At 41.8% G+C, this 16,539-nt stretch overlaps 1 protein-coding gene across 1 annotated transcript; it reads right to left on the bottom strand.

The window, feature by feature from the left end:
* Positions 1 to 3,624: 3,624 nt before the first annotated feature.
* Gm3187 (predicted gene 3187) lies at positions 3,625 to 15,353 on the bottom strand. The gene is made up of 6 exons (XM_011244861.1): positions 15,282 to 15,353; positions 11,553 to 11,703; positions 10,655 to 10,817; positions 9,568 to 9,699; positions 8,708 to 8,891; positions 3,625 to 3,630 (listed from the first exon to the last, which is right to left on the bottom strand). The coding sequence occupies exons 1-6, from the start codon at positions 15,351 to 15,353 to the stop codon at positions 3,625 to 3,627; spliced, it is 708 nt and encodes a 235-aa protein (XP_011243163.1).
* Between the last annotated feature and the right edge of the window lie 1,186 nt (positions 15,354 to 16,539).

The raw sequence follows: 16,539 nt of genomic DNA, 5'->3' as shown, positions 1-16,539 counted from the left end.
TTTAACTACCTAAAGCCCAATGTGTAAAAAGTGTACATATGATAAAATAAGAATTTTTGAATTGGTAGGTTATGTCTCAACATGGCTACTGGTTATTAATGTGCAACAGGATTCCATAATTGCATGTATTTTTTTTCCTTCCTTTTGGCTAAAGTATGGTAAGATCATGTATTTTTTTCTCCGCAAAGTTGTTGTTGCTTGTAAGAGAAGAAAATGATTAATAATTACAAATGATTCATCTAACAAAGAGATCAGTATAGAAAACTATGAAAAAGTATTCCATGACTGCTGGGTGAGGTTGTTAACGATGCAGAGAAAAGAACAAACCAACATGAGGTCTGCTTTCCACAGAGAGAGGATGAAACAATTGAGTCTAAAATAAATATAAATTGTGACAGATTTACTTGTAGTTCAAGAAATGACACGTTCAGGGCAGGAGAGTCAGCTATAGGTTAAGAGCACTGGTTGTCTTCCAGGGGACCCAAGTTGGGTTCCTAGCACTCACACAATGGCTAACATTCATCTGCAACTCCAATTTCAGAGGATCTGACACCCTCTTCTGGCCTCTACGCATACAGCAAAGTCATGGTGCAAAGACATATACTGTGGGCAAAATGCTCATACACCTAAAATAAACTTGAAAATAAATATGTTTTCTTTTAAAGAAATAGAAAATATGAGGTTCCCTCCAAATGTGCAGGGGAAAAGCCAGGGGCAGCATGGGAAGCTAGTTCTTATGATCCCCCAAGAATACTTCTAGCAGAGCCCCTCTATACAGTGGTAGGACCCAGCCACTTCAGATTCCAGCTTAGAGCTCCAAAGCCAAGACACGCAGTTGCCAAGAATCAACCCAGGTGCTCTCGGGATCAATAATTCTGTGATTATTCTCTCAGAATCAATTCTGGAGATTAATCACATAAGGAGCCTGAAGGCAGCTGTAGGTGACTCAGTAGCCAGCATGACATCTAGCAGGGAGGCAGGAATCCAGGAGACTAGAGAGGGCCTTTGAAACTTAAGGGCTGGGAAAGGCACTTCAGGAAAGTTCCCCAAGCAGTCCTGGGCTGCATAGTAATGGCAGTGGAAAAGGAAGACACAGCTCAACATTGACAACTGTCCCTTAGGGGGACTTCTACTCACTGAAAAATGAGACTCTTAACTTACACCACAAAAGAGAAATTCAGTACAAGTCTGTATGAACCATAAATGGAGTTTACTGAGAACGACTGTGTGGGGGTTGGGGGGTGGTAGTTGTACATATCACGGGGCCGTCTTGGTTACTTTGCTACTGCTATGGAGAGAAAGCATGACCAAGGCAACGTATAGAAGAAGGCGTCTACAGGGGCTCCTGGGTGCAGAGTGCTAGTCCATGACTCTTATGGTGGGGAGCATGGCAGGAGACAGGTATCATACTGGAGTGGTAGCTGAGAGTTTACATCTGATCCACAGGCAGGAGACAGGGAATGCTATCGGCTTTTGAAACTCCTCCATTAGGCTACACCTCTTAATCCTTCCCAAATATATGGGGGCTATTTGCATTCAGACCTCCACAGTGCCCATGGACTGCTCAAGAGAGAAGTTATCAAAGTCACATCTAAGTGTCTTAACAATAAACTCTCTCTCTCTCTCTCTCCCTCTCTCTCTCTCTCTGAGAACACACACACACTGTATTGTTGATCTCACATCTACCCATTTCCCTGTAGCCAGACTACTCCCAAACTTGTTATGAAGCGGAAGACATTGACTTACCTGTCTCCATCTCCCTGAGTTCATGCTAGGGAAGTACTCTACCAACTGAACAAATGCTTATAAAACAAACTTTGGTTTTGTTTTGTTTTGTTTTGTTTTGTTTTGTTTTGTTTTGTTTGGAAATAGCATGATGTAGCTCATGGTGGCCCTGGACTTGTAATTTTCACACCTTTCCTGAGTCTTTGGATATCAGTAATGTTCCATCACGTCTGACTTAAAGAACTTCTCTTTAGTACATGAGGTTACTGTTGTGTCCGGCCAGCAGATCACAACATGGGTTCTAGCCTGGAAAGGCATTTTGGAAACCTGGAAGAGAAGAGGGGCTAGGTGGCGAGATAAAGAAATGTAGCTAAGACAGTCATTCTGATCAAAGCTCAATTTTACTGTTCCACACGCAACTATAAAGCAGGGAAAGGGGGCCCCTATTCCCGCCAATTAATCTTGGGTTCCAATAGCAGAGTGACAATGTGCAGGGCTCCGAACAGCAAAGCAGCAGGTTCCAGCAGTGGGCATGGCAGAATGATTGAGCAAGAAGCTCCACCCCTGAGCAAGCAGGTTTCAGGCTGGGGGAGGGGAGACTACAGGTTACAAAGTGGTATGTCAGGTATGTTGTCTGTGTTTAAAGACAGATAAAAGATGCATAGACCAGAAAAGGTCAAAGGGATTCATAATGTACTTAGGTTACAGTGTCAGCGCCTGTTTGGTGTGCCTGTATACCTGTGTGTGGATGCATGTGTACAAATTTGTGTTCAAATTTGTGCTGAGGCAGGAGGATACCTCATATCCATCCAGAGACTTCACCTGGGGATCCATCCCATAAACAACCACAAAAACCAGACACTACAACAGATGCCAACAAGAGATTGCTGACAGGAGCCTGATATATCTGTCTACTGAGAGGCTCTGCCACTGCCTGACCAATACAGCAGTAGATGTTCACAGCCATCTATTGGTCAAAGCACAGGGTCCCCAGTGAAGGAGCTAGAGAAAGGAACTATGGAGCTGAAGGGTTTGCAGCCCCATAGAAGGAACAACAATATGAACTAACCAGTACCTCCAGAGATCCCTGGGACTAAACCACCAGCCAAAGAAAACACATGGTGAAACTCATGGATCTAGCTAAATATGTAGTAGAGGAAGGCCTGGTTGGTCATCACTGGGAGGAGATCCTTGGTCCTGTGAAGGTTCTGTGCCACAGTAAAGGGGAATGCCAGGGCCAGGAAGAGGGAGTGGGGAGGTTGGGAATCAGGGGTTGGGGGTAGGAAAAAGGGGATCTTCAGAGAGGAAACAAGGAAAGGGTTTAACATTTGAAATGTATGTAAAGAAAATATCAAATAAAAAAGCTTATGTTAGGATTTTATAGGATGATACCTAATTGCAGTCTTCATCGTTTTTGAATGATGTCTTTTGGCAGACACAGGTGAATCATAAAGTAATAAAATGAATGTTGAAAGACCCGTAGAGAAACCTGTCCCCAAACAGATTGTGGAATTTATTATCTCTACTTGCAGTTACCAGTGATTTTATATTTGAAGGAAAGCTGAAGCATACACTGCTGTGTTTTCTGACAGCTTTTTATTCCCTTAGACTATGCTTTTAATTAATGAGAGTTATTACAGAAATACTGATGTATTTGCCATTAATGTGTTCAATATCATCATCCACAGAATTTTCACAGTAGCTAAATATTTGACAACAAGGATGCAGCATGGGTAAGTTTTCCAACATTAAGTTCCTATCCAGAGAGTTGGACACACTCTCCACAATGAATTTATGATGGACTTTGTAGTGCAGTCTGGCTCAGAAGAAACTATGGAGCCCAGGTCCCGTGAAGAATGCAGAGATCCATCTGGGTCTGATATCTGTGGGATTTCATGATCACACCTGAAATAACAAGGTTTTTAAGAGTGAAGAGTTGGAGATCAAGGTGTTAGTCATAAGAATAAATGCAATGTACTCAATTGTAACTAAAAGCTGACAGTCAATATGTACTGTATATAGCCTTATCAAAATATCAAATTAATTACAAGAACAAATAAACAACCAATTAATAACAAAACTTTGAATGAAAACAAGAAAAACCAAATCACTAAACTAATCAAAACTCAAACCAAAATCAAACCAAAAAATTGTGCAAAGCAAAATTCTTAGTCTGCTTATTTTGTAGCACAGACTTATAGCCTGTGGCTGTCCTTGGCAACTAAGTAGAAAAGCAGTTCCTGCAGGTAAAAATCTTTGCAGGAGAAATTTAAGCAACACTCTCCTTTTGGAGTGTGGGTCTGAAGGATATGGCCTCCCAAGTCAAAGCAGAACACATGTTGTAGACTTGGATCCAAGGTTTTACAATTTTGTTGACTGATCTCCATGTAATTAGTCATGATGACCCATCAGGAAAAGATAAATTTGCACTCAGATTCTTCCTGGATGCCCAGCAGCTCTTAATGTGTCTCAGCATTTCTCTTAATCCCTTTAAATGTGCACTCTTCCTGGGCCAGAGCCTAGATGAAATTAAAGCCTGTTCATACCAAAGAAACAAAATAAAGGAGGAGCATACAGCCCATTACAGCCATGGTTATTAGGGATGAGAGGCAACAGTGGTGTATTTCCTGTGCACACTCAGTGCTCTTCATCCAGCACTTCTCTTTGAGGGAGATCATGTCGTGGTCTGTGCCATGTTCTGCTTTCTGCTGGACTATTTCAGACTTAGGGAAGGAAGAAACAAAGGCCTGGTAAGCATTTGTTAATTGAGCTGTCCCTCCCAGAACAGCTCTATTCAGCTGGACAAACCAACATGACCTATCAGCTGAGATCATACCGTGCATCCCAAGTGTCATAGAACACCTGAGCTTGGAATTGTTTCTCACCTTTTAAAAACTGCTAGAATCAGAACTGTCAATGTCACATTATACTGGAGTTTATAAAAAACACCACATTTCCCCAGTTGTGCGGGTATATTATATTGAGTAATAACAATTGAACAATGTCTGAATGTGAGTCCAAGAGAGATGTGTGCAACCTAGAAAACCATGTGGATTCCTTATGGGGTGCGAGCATGCCCTGAACTGAAGTGAAGGCTATGATTATTTCTCCAGTGCAGGAACCTCACAAGGTTCCTCTTGTCAATCCCTCTATCTCCAAATAACCAGAGACAACATACAACACAAAACCCCATGGGTACTTCATAGGTCCTAGAATCTGCAAGAGTTTGCTAAATAAAAACATTCCCAAGGCCGAGCAATGAACCTTAAAAGTGATGGTCATGAAAAAAACAGAACACCCCTGTACATCTATGACTATTGTAGGGCATACTCTCAAACACACCTATTTGTGTTTATGCAATAAAAGCATATTGTATTGCAGTGCCCCGTTTAGTTTCCCGGTTAATACAAATATAAAAATCTCCCAGGAAACTTTAGAGGCATAAAAAACCAAATCTTGAATGGGAAAGGTACTTAGTGGGCAAAGCATATAGGCAGCGCAGTCAGTGATATGCTTTCCACTCATAAACCGGTCTGGGAATCAGGGTTCTTGTCCTATTATCCAATCTGGCTCAGCAAGTTCCCAAGGCTGTGTAGAATAGGTTTGTTTCCCAGCCTAGACTCACATGTTGGTGGTGGACCAGCCTCTTGTTCTTGATCACTGTTTCAGACTTGTCTCAAAGTAAACAAATTCTTTCAATAGGATCTCCATTTTCCATCACCTAACTGACTTGGTGTCCAAAGGTATGAGCCCAGAGTAATAGGAACTGTCTATAACAGGATCCAAAGGAACCATTTTCTCCCCAGAATGTGATTGTCTCAGGGCTATTTTGAGTAAGAAAAGGCTGACTAGTTGAAGGACAAAAGCTTGCATGGATTATCTCACACTGAGTTCATGGAAGGGCTGCACCACACAGTACCATTTCATTCTTCAGCAAACAGACATCAGGATAACTTCACCTTCAGGGTTGCTCTGAGGACCACTACAACCCTGAATACCCTAGACTCTGTGGATACCTCCTACTTGTTCTGGAAGGACTGGGTCAATGAGGACTTCTTTTCTACTTTCAGAACATGGCTTCTAACAGACATAACCAATTTTATACTACCAGAACTGTCTGAAGGTCCTCATTTCTCCCAACCCCAACTGAGGCTGATTTTAACTCTGAGAAAATGATGTTGAAGAACAGCCCCTCTGAATGCTACACAGATAAGATAGTGTGAGTACTTTAGATTATCAAGACCGTCAATGGGCTCCTGAAGCAGGCCTGGTTTGCTCCACAGCTATGGGAATTCTGCTGGATCAAAGTTCAGCTCCAAGCAACTCAATCTCTCAATGAGTAAAATCCAAGACAAAGTACAAGGCAAAGCTTTACTGAGCAGAGATAGCAGGAAATGTAATGGTGGCAGGCAATGAGGAAAACAACCTGGAATGCTTAGAAGACACAGTGAGCCACCTGACCTTCCAGTGGTCCTTCACAGGTCACCAAGAGCAGAAAAGGGTCATAAACACAACGATTTTATACAGCAATGTCCTCCTTACCTCCATATACAATATCCCTTACATTTGCTCTAAAGATTTCAATGAGAATCAATAGTTTTGTCTCTAGTCAGTTAAAAATCTGACCCTACAAGAATTCTTGTGTCCTTTTATTCTTGGGTGTTAGGTGAGCATGCAGAATAATTGGACTGCTGTATTTGATATTTCATAGGTGCAAACTCAAACCTCAGAGTGTATTTCTCATTAAATTTGACCTCTAGAGACACACACAGCTGCATTTATGCACAATCACACACACACACACACACACACACACATTTGTATATATAAGCACCCATATCACAAACACAAAATTACCTAGTATTACACTAATACACAACTTTAGTATAAACAAGCTCAGCCAAACGTGGTCCAAACACACACAGACAAACACACACACCACACACAAGGAACAAAAACATACACACCACACAATACACACAGAGACACACAAACACAAATCAATGAAAATATTACTGTCGCCCAGCAAAGTTCCTGTTGCATGAGCAGCTACTGGGACCTCTGATGTATATGTGTATAAGGTTCTTAGACTCAGGCAGTCTTTGCGGCCCTCATCTGTAATTAACTCCTCTTCAAAAAAATTTTTATGCAGATGCTTTCTGGTCCTACCAGGAAGTTACAAGCTCTGCACAGATAACCTGGACAACACAATACCAAATTCCCAAGAAAGAGATTCCTAAGAAAAGCCCCCAGCAAGCCCCATGTTGACTCTCTCGGTCCCCTCACTATACCTACACTGGTTCCTTGGTAGCATCAGAGGAAGACAGTGACTTTTGGTCACTACCCAGGAACTTTTCAACCTATTACAGTTCATGTGATATTAAATCTTCCTCAATATCAGTCAGAAAAAAAGCTGGTGAAATAACGTGCTGTGACATTTATGAAATGCAGCACTGTGCCAACTATGAGGAGGAATCTATCCTGAAACAAAGCCATGCCCACGATATAGTTAGCAAAAGCCATGTTAGCAGAGGGATGCACAGTAGGATTCTATGCATGTTCATGGTGGAGCCAATAAGACAAACCCAAATCTCCTAGGGAGATAACTCTATGCAGGGAAAGTGAAGAAATCTAACACTTATTTTTAAAATAGCTGTATTGTTTATTAATTTGATGAAATAAATGAGAGAGGGGGTGCTACCTGATAGTGAACAGGAGATGCAAAGACTACTGGACAGAACAAAACAGGAAATGTCACTTTTATTGAGAGACCAATGCTCAAAGAAGTAATATAGAGAATAACTGGACAACTCAGATGTCACTGAATGGCCTCCCAACATACCGAGAGAGACACAGGTCAAGAAAACAATGCATACACAAAAAGAAACACACAGACATACTGTCAGAGACAAAGACACACACAGAAGCACACACAGACTGATTCACATAAAATCATAACTGAGCAGAAAACAATGAGGTATCTGTTATGGTTCAGGACCAAGATAATTCAGACTATGCAGAGGAGATGTTTCAAGGGAGACCCAACGACTCTGCGATTATTTTAGAGGAATAAAATGCCCTAGAGAAGCCAGGTCATAGTGGCTCACTACTTTAATCCCAGCACTTGGGAGGCAGAGGCAGGCAGATTTCTGAATTCAAAAACAGCCGGGTCTACAGAGTGAGTTCCATGACAGCAGGTGCTTCACAGAGAATCCCTGTCACAGGGGAGAGAAAAAAAAAAAAAAACATCTAACAAAAATCACTAGAGAACACTCTTCTTGGTCAGAATTGGGGGCATATATTAAGAAATTTTTTCATGAAGCCTCAGAAATCACACACCAAACCTGAGCCTGTGAGAAGCCTCTCTGTCATCTCTGGTCATCCAGACAACTCCAGACTCTAAGGCCCAGGAATGACCACTCCAACATCACTCAAAGAAAATGGGACTGACAATATGCTACTCAGGACCTCTCAGTGTGAACCAAGATATATGAAGCCTGTAGAGACTATTTTGAGATAGAGGGGAAAGGGGTGAATGGAAGTGGCAAAAAGACAGCTATGAAATCCACTTATTTGTCAATTACACAAGGCTGTCATCCCTGCAAACTATTTCCTACCTAGAATCTCATAAGATCCCTGTAAAGCAAATGAGCTACAGGCCTTTACTTCTTCCTTCAAAGCTCTTTCTATTATCAAGAAGGGCTCCAACACAGCATCCTTCAAACTTAAGGCATGTAGTGTTGTGATGTGTAATCAACCTATCTCCCTTAGTGATTCTAGCAGAGCAGGAACATTTGCATGCCAAACATGCAGTTTCTTGAACCAGGCTACCTCCACAGAGAGTCCTGTAGATGATCACATAAACAAACACTTGGAGGAGACATAGGTGAGTGCCTGGAGAAGTTGGTGGACTATTACATTTGATTGTCTATGTTTATGTTTAGACATGAGGGCAATCTGCCTCTGATACACATCATCCTACCTGCTGCTCCTTGGCACTTGAGGCACAGATGTTCTTGCTGGCCTCCTCACAGAACCTCTTTTCTTCCCCATGGGACACTTGCGTTCCAGCCTGCTCCACCAGCAGCTTTCTGTTCTCATTCAGTAATATCCTCACTTTTTCCTTTAGTTGAGTGTACTCACGGAGGCGGTGTTTCTGCTTGATGCTGATCCACAAAGAAAAATTGGTGATTCCCAGCCAGATTCCATTGGCTTTCCACTCCTACAAGTCCCATGGTCTCACTAGGGCCCTGAACCCCTGACAGTCCCAGAAGAGTCTACAGTATATGTAGCAGCACCAAACAGAGGCAGGTCAAATCAAGATACCAGCCATATTCCACAGGACTCAACAAACTTCTGAAAGCCCTGACACCAAGAGTGCACCCTATACATCACAGAAGAGGAAATGTTCTTCATGGTTGATTATAGGTCTGTGGGACCATAAAACCTTCAGCAGGGAGAGGGCTTATCTCCTCTGAGAGAGGTGAGCTGACCCAACAAGTGTACACTCTTTCCATTTTTGTCGGGAATCCTAGATCTTTTAATCTGTGGTCAGAACCCTAGAGGTTCAGGGTTCCTGGATATTCCCAGCGTGGTGGAAAAGTTTTCTATATAGAGGGCCTTGAATTTGGAAGAATAAAGATTGGAGGGTCTTGGACACTCTTCACACTTAGGACAACTGAGTCCAAGAGGTACAAATCCAAGACCCTTGCCTCAGGGCAGTTTTCCTAAATAAAAAAACAGATAACATAGAACCAGAGCCCTTGCATTTGTTCAAAGTCCTAAAAGGACAGAAGCATTCCCTGCCTAGTTCTGGGGGTCTCAGTTGTGTCACTGACTCACCTGTAGGAATAGTTATCTTTTAACAGTTCCTCGGAGAACTTCATGGAAATAATTATGGACTGGGTCATTTTATCCATATCCAACATTGTCTTCTCATGTTGTGATTTAATGATGTTGAATTCAGTGTTCATTCTGTGTTAGGGCATGGCCCAAGAAGCAAATAATCTGCTGAATTGAGGATTCAATAATCATGTGCAAACAGGCTGTATCATGGACTACCCAAGCCAATTGCATGCCACATCCTAGTTCCTTAAAACTGGGTCCCCTAGGTGCTAATTAAACTTACTATCCTGGGCAGAGGACAGCAGAGCCAGGGGACCAAATGGAGCTAGCTGACCTTCAATGGCTTCCCGGGCAAGCATGTAGGAATAGAGTACTTCTATGACAATTTTACACTACACTGTGCCACAGGCATGGGTCCAGTAGATATCTGTAATGACTTTCCTCTTATTTTTAAGGCAGGGATTCTCATTCCTTGGTTCCTGTTGTTATGTGAATTCCCAGAGGACACAACTAGTATTTACAGGAGAAAGGCTTTATCACATCTCCTCCCCCAGGAGATTCCTGTGTGACAACAAGGAAACACCAGGAGCAAACTTCCCTGGTGATCACTTTGGACCTCTATGGACAAACACTAAAAGGACCTGCAAACTGTGCATCACACAAATCCTCAGACCCCATCAAAGGTCCCAGAGCCTCAGTCCTGAACAAAACATACACAGCTAAGTTCACACACATAGACACAATTAGAATGCCAAATAAATCCAGGGAGGTGCCATCTCTCAGAATATAATGAACAATATCAGAGTAAACGTGTGATAGCCTGCAGGTATTGCATTCACACACTGAGAGACAGTAAGTGTGAGCAGGTCCTTCCAGCTGTTGACAGCAACAATCAGATTGCAAGCACCCCAAGGTCAAGTACAAAAGATGATAATAAACACACAGCACCTTGTTTATCCAACAATTAAACACCTGTCAGGGCTACTTAATTGAATGATGGGAGATGACACACTCCATTCATGGAAGGAAATTGGGTTAACAGATGGCACAATACAGGCAACAGGGTACTGGGCATAATTCCTACCTGTAGTTCAAATCCTCATACATGTAAAGGTTCAGGATTCCACACATTTCCTCCATGTCATTGCTGATCTTCCTCATATCTAATTTCAGTTCTTCTAGTTCATTTATTTTTGATCTCTTCTTAGTCATTTTGGAATTTTGGGTTGAAGTATTTCTAGCAGACCCTGCAGATAGGTAAACACAAAAGAATTTGCATACTTGATGGCCCAGGAGAGGGGAGACCATTCTGAGTCCCAAGAAGAAGACTGAGGGAGAGAAAAGGTAAAGACAGGGTGAATCCCTAAAAGAGCAGAAAAGCTATCTTCCAGCTGGTTTGCTAAGCTATGTCCTCTTCCTAACCACCATTGTCAGACATATGCCACACTCCCTATTACAGGACCCCTTGCCCTGAAATCTATAATTTGCCTCAGACGTAAAGATATGGGGAACATTGTCAGGTCATATCAGATGTGTTGCAGGGAAATCCTGGATTTCATAGTGCTTAGCACTATCAAGCACTAATTAATAGTGTGTCTTCAAATCCAATGTGTCTGAGTCCTCACCACATGACATGACCAGGGGAGCATCCTTCTCTGTTCTTTTCATCAGATACTCAAGTTACCTACAGTAATCTGGAAGGTGAAGTGCTTCAACTCCCTTCCATGAAAGGAATAACACACTGATATTCCCATAGTGCCCACTCCTGGCATTCTTTGCCACTCAAATTGAAATTAAATAGCTCCCAGAAAAGTAGCTGCAGGTTTGTCAATTCCTGGCTCTGTTAAACTAGTTATCAGAAATTTTTGACTCTTTGTCTGACATTGACAAAGTCCAAGGCTTCAGCTTGTAAGACCTACTCCTGGACGGCCCAGCTCAAGCCTACCTCTACCAGGAAGTTCCCCACTCTGCCCAGGACTCACTGTGCCTTCTCAAGAATGACTTCCTTCTTCCTTTTTCATGAGAAAGGATTCCCTCTTCCTTCTCCGTTGGTCTGGTCTCTCCTTCATCGCCATTCTCTTTCTGACATAGCCTGAGCAGCCAAAATAGTTTCTGACCTACTAACTGCTTCTCCTAGTTAAAAGCTTTCACAGTGGTTCTCTGACCTAAGGGACATGCACTTGCCTTTTCTTTGTTCAGTTTGTTTCTTTGTTTTGAGGGAGTCCCCTAGCATACCTCAGGCCCAATCTGACTTGGAATTTATGGCAGGTCTCCAGCATCAAACTCTATTTCTCGAAATGGCTAATACCGTTTCAAATACATGGCATATTGTCTTATTTGGTTTATAAAAAGTTCCTTGACTTTCTTTAGTGTTTTAGATTTTCAAATAATTTCTCCCCTGCTGCTCACGAATTCCCTTTTATTACTGTTACTTTGAGATCTTCATTGGTGAGCCATTGTAGTGCACACCTTTGGTTGCAGAATTCCAGAGGCAGGTGCCAGCAAGCCTCTGAAATGTGAAGCCAGCCTGGGCTATACAATAAAACTTCCATGTAGAACATATCACTAATCTTGTTGAAAGCTTGCATGTTGGAGTTTAAGATATGAGTGCTCCCAAGAGCTGGAAGCCAGTCTGGGCTACATTGTAACAGGCCCGAAAGGGCTACACAGCAAGATCTTGTTTCAAACAAACAAACAAACAAACAAACAAACAAAAGCAAGAAAGAGTCTTGGCCATACAGTGTATAGATGCTACAGTCAGGGTTATACAGAAAGGAGTAAAGCTGAACCCCCAGTCAGTTTTCTTCTTAATAAGGTGCCATACCATCACCCCCAAATTACAAGAGACATAAGCCAAAGATGATTAAAACTTTATGAACACTCTATTACTACTTACAGGTATTTTGAACTAATCAATTGCTCACAAGCAGAATCATGAGTCACTTAAAGTGTCTAATCCCATGTCCTACGGTTTTACCTTCAATTGTGATAGAACTTAAGAGTTATGTGTCATATCTTGAAAACCATGAGTGGGTACTTGAGAAGCCATGGTGCAGGGCTCATGTTCCTGATCAGTCCAGAACCAAAGGACTACAGATGGAACCAGCACAGACTGGAAGGCTGCCCTGGCAGCAATATGGACCCAATTCTGCAATCACTATGTGTTCCGTAGTCAGAACTTAACATTCAAAAAGTTTGCCCTGGGTCAATTTTCTTAGTTGTTACGCCGATAACAAAACATTCCGTGAGCAACAGTGCTGTCCATTACAGGAACTTCTGTGGTCCTAGCCCACAAGGCCAAAGACTCACCATCCAGGCAGAAAGGGGAACTGTACAACCTCTAGCTTGTATTGTGGCCTTTTTGCTTTGAAACACTTCTCTTTCTAAGTGTCCATTAATTCTGGACTATTAACTGGTATACTACCATCAGTTAATGCCAACAGGTACAGAACCATTTGAAAATAAAAACCAATTTTAGGCAATGACGTATAGTCAAGCCTCTCTCCACTTAAGGTATTTTGTAAATACGCCCACATTTTTAAACTGAGCTCGAATTCTAACTACCTATCTGCTACCCACTCCCACCCAAGATTAAGGACTGCTTTGCTAAATATCTTCTAATCGCTCATTCTCAACAGCAAAACACTTTGATTCTACTTACTTATTTACTTTAGTGATGCTAGGGCAAGCCTTGCACTGGCATATGCTCTGTCCCAGATCTACATCCCAGCCCCCATTTTTTCTTCTCCTGTCTCTGGATCCAGAGTCTCAATATGTAGCTTATGCTGGCTCCCCAATCTGGGCCCTCTTTCCTCACCTAGTTGTTGTGAATACAGGTGTGCAGCACCGCACCCAATTCCCCAAATACTTTTTGGGCTAAAATTTAAATTATGCCTATATTCACTAACACTGGACTATATTCCAATGCTAGCAAGAAAGAAAACCAAGAAACTTACTATGCTAGCAAGTATCTCCTTTAGGCTCAAGGCTTAGCCAGAATAAGGCTAAATAAATTAATATGTATCCAAATGTATCTAATTAACTTAATTTCACTCCCTCACAGAGAGAATGGCAGGAAGTCCCAGAAAATCCCTTTTCTCCACAGGAATCTCCAAGGAATCTTTTGATTTTCTCTCTGAATAGGAGAAATCAGGCCATCAAAGTTTAGGCTCCATCAGGAGAGAGGGAGAAAGGGAGATAGAGGAAGAAAGAGAGAGAGAGAGAGAGAGAGAGAGAGGGAGAGAGAGAGAGAGGGAGAGAGAGAGAGAATGAGAATAAGGGAAGGGAGAAGGGAAGAAGGGAGAAGGGAGGAGGGAGGAGAGAGGAGAATGAAGAGAGGAGAGAGAAGACAGAAGAGAGAAGAGAAAGCATAGTATGCCTTGGTTGACTGGTGAAACAAAAAACATCTATGAGTATTTTAACCTATATGTCTTTGACACTGCAGACCTATTGCATAGGAAGACTTTCCATCCAGAAAATAAGCATCAGAGAGTTAGTCAGCTGTCCTTTCAAAATAGGACAAGAGAAATATACTCTTCTGCATTTTGGCCAGAATAAACCTGATAATATGCAAGGCTTCTCTCTCTTTTAGGGGTGATGATCAGAATGGTCTAAAGCAACTCCAGAATTTCCACACCAAAGCAGAAGGCTTATGAACTCAAGGACCAAAAAGTCCAGCCAAGCAGCTATTGAAGCTAAAACTAACGGCAGATTCATCAGTGCAGCCAAATCCCCACTGAATCTAATGGAAGAGAAAGCAGGAAAGAGCCTCAAACTCATGGGAATGGGGATAAATACCATAAACGGAACTCCAATAGCTCAGTTTCTAACATCAAAATTTATAAATGGGCCACAAGAAACTGAAAAGCTTCTGTAAGACAAAGGGCATAGCCAATAGGACAAATTGGCAAGCTATATATTCGGAAATAATGTTTACCAACTCCCCATCCAATGCACGGCTAATATACAAAATATATAAAGAATTCAAGTAGCTATCCACCATACGAGCTAAGTACACCATCTAAAAATGGGGTATAGAACTACACAAAAAATTCACAATGAATCTTGAATGGCTGAGAGCACTGAAGAAGTCTGCAACATCCTTAATCTTCAGGGAATAAAACCAAAATGACCCTGAGGTTGGTGTCCAGCAGTATACTTTCTAGTGAAGAATGCCAAGATCAAAAACTTCTGTGAAAACACATGGTCAGAATTTAAAGAAACAGGAACATTCTTCCATTTCTGGTAGGACTGCAAACTGCTATGACAACTATGGAAATCAATATGGAGGTTCCTCAGATATTCCCACATAGATCTACCTGAAGGCCATGTACCAACCTTACTGGTGAATGGCGTGCAACTTTCCTTTTTCACTTGATGGTTTATTACTCAGATTTTCTTATTTATTGAGCTATGATTTTGCTCTTGGTAAGCATTTGGTCTCTCTGATTCTAAAGCAGTTCTTTGTTCTTACACATTTTTTGAGGAACCTCTATCCACTGGGACTTATTTATATCTTCAAATCCCTCTAAATTGGGGGACTTTTTATACTTGAGGAAGCTGAGTGACAAAAGCAAAGTATGTTGAGCCCTTTGGTGTCCAGTGCACACGAATCTATGGGAGTCTAGATATGATAATCCTCTAGAACATTCCTTAGGAAAGCAGCAGGAAAACAGCAGTATGCTCTAAGGTACCTGTGTGACCTCACTTACCTTTGCCAGCTTTGTGGGTTTCTCTACTGCTGGTCTGAGAACAATTGGAAACTCCTGGAATAGATGTCTCATATCTCATTTCCTTTGTCATTGTTAGTATACTAGTGGGAGTAGGTTTGAAGGAAAAATACTCTCAAGAACATTAATAAAACAAGTGCTTCATATGGACCATCAGGATGAAGTACCAAGTTCAAGGACAGTTCTGCAAGAACTGCTCAAAGCCAGCCAAGTGGAGCAAGAAGAAAGCCAAGCAGAAGTCATTCATTACCAGCACCTGCAGCACCTTTCTCCAGGACAGGGTCACTTAGCTTTGGTAGGAGAAGGGATGACCTGAGATAGCTGCCCCATATTCCTTCAGAAAAGAAGCAGCCAGCAGTATTGGGGAAAGAATATGGGTGTCAGGGGGCAAAAAAAAACAGAGTGTAAAGTGAATTAGTAAAAAGATATTAATACAAAAATATTTAATTATTTAACAAAATGTGACAAAATGTATTGTTCTAGTAACTCTAGTTGTGTATACACTGGCAATCACTTTAACACACAGAGAGACTAGAAGTTGTAAAGTAGGGTACCTTTTTTATTGACATAAAATATGAACATAGCAAAGATAAATAAAAAAGAAAGACTTGCATCCAAAAGATCCATTATTCTACCCAAGTCTAAGTGTTCGTGCTCACCTTCACAAGAATTCAAGAGACCTCTGTTCATCCAGGTCTCAGGGCTCATCCAAAGTACAGTCCTGAACCTGATGTGGCCAACCAAGTGTTCCTGTGTTGTTGGCTGACCTCTGCCTCAGGCTTCAGAGGCACTGGAGGGGCAGTCTTGGCCTTTAGGTGGCAGCCATTTCAGGTCCTCTACCATACCAGATAATGAGTCTTCCACAGAGGCCTGTCAACTCAAAAATAGAAGCTTGGGTATTTCCAAAGTTTGGGATGCCACTCTACAGTCATGATGAATTGGTTACATGAGATCATACAAGTTAACTAATGTCTGTATGACTATTTTTTCTTATTTGAAAGTGAGTAATGAGATCATCTGAGGAGTGGGTGCTAAGAGTAAAATCACTGATTAAAATGAGTGATAGGACTGTACAGAGTATGGGCTTAATTTTCTGGGTCAAGTGCAAATAGCTGGGAAAGTTCAAAACAAAACCAATAGAAACAACAGGAATACTAACAAAAACAATTGTTTAAAAACCTTCTGAGTGCTGGGATTACAGGCATGTACCAACTCTACCCTACTTTTTTGTGTATGTATA

Source organism: Mus musculus, chromosome 14, assembly GCF_000001635.26.
Source record: "Mus musculus strain C57BL/6J chromosome 14, GRCm38.p6 C57BL/6J".
NCBI lineage: Eukaryota > Metazoa > Chordata > Mammalia > Rodentia > Muridae > Mus > Mus musculus.
This window is presented reverse-complemented; position numbering and strand designations above follow the sequence as displayed.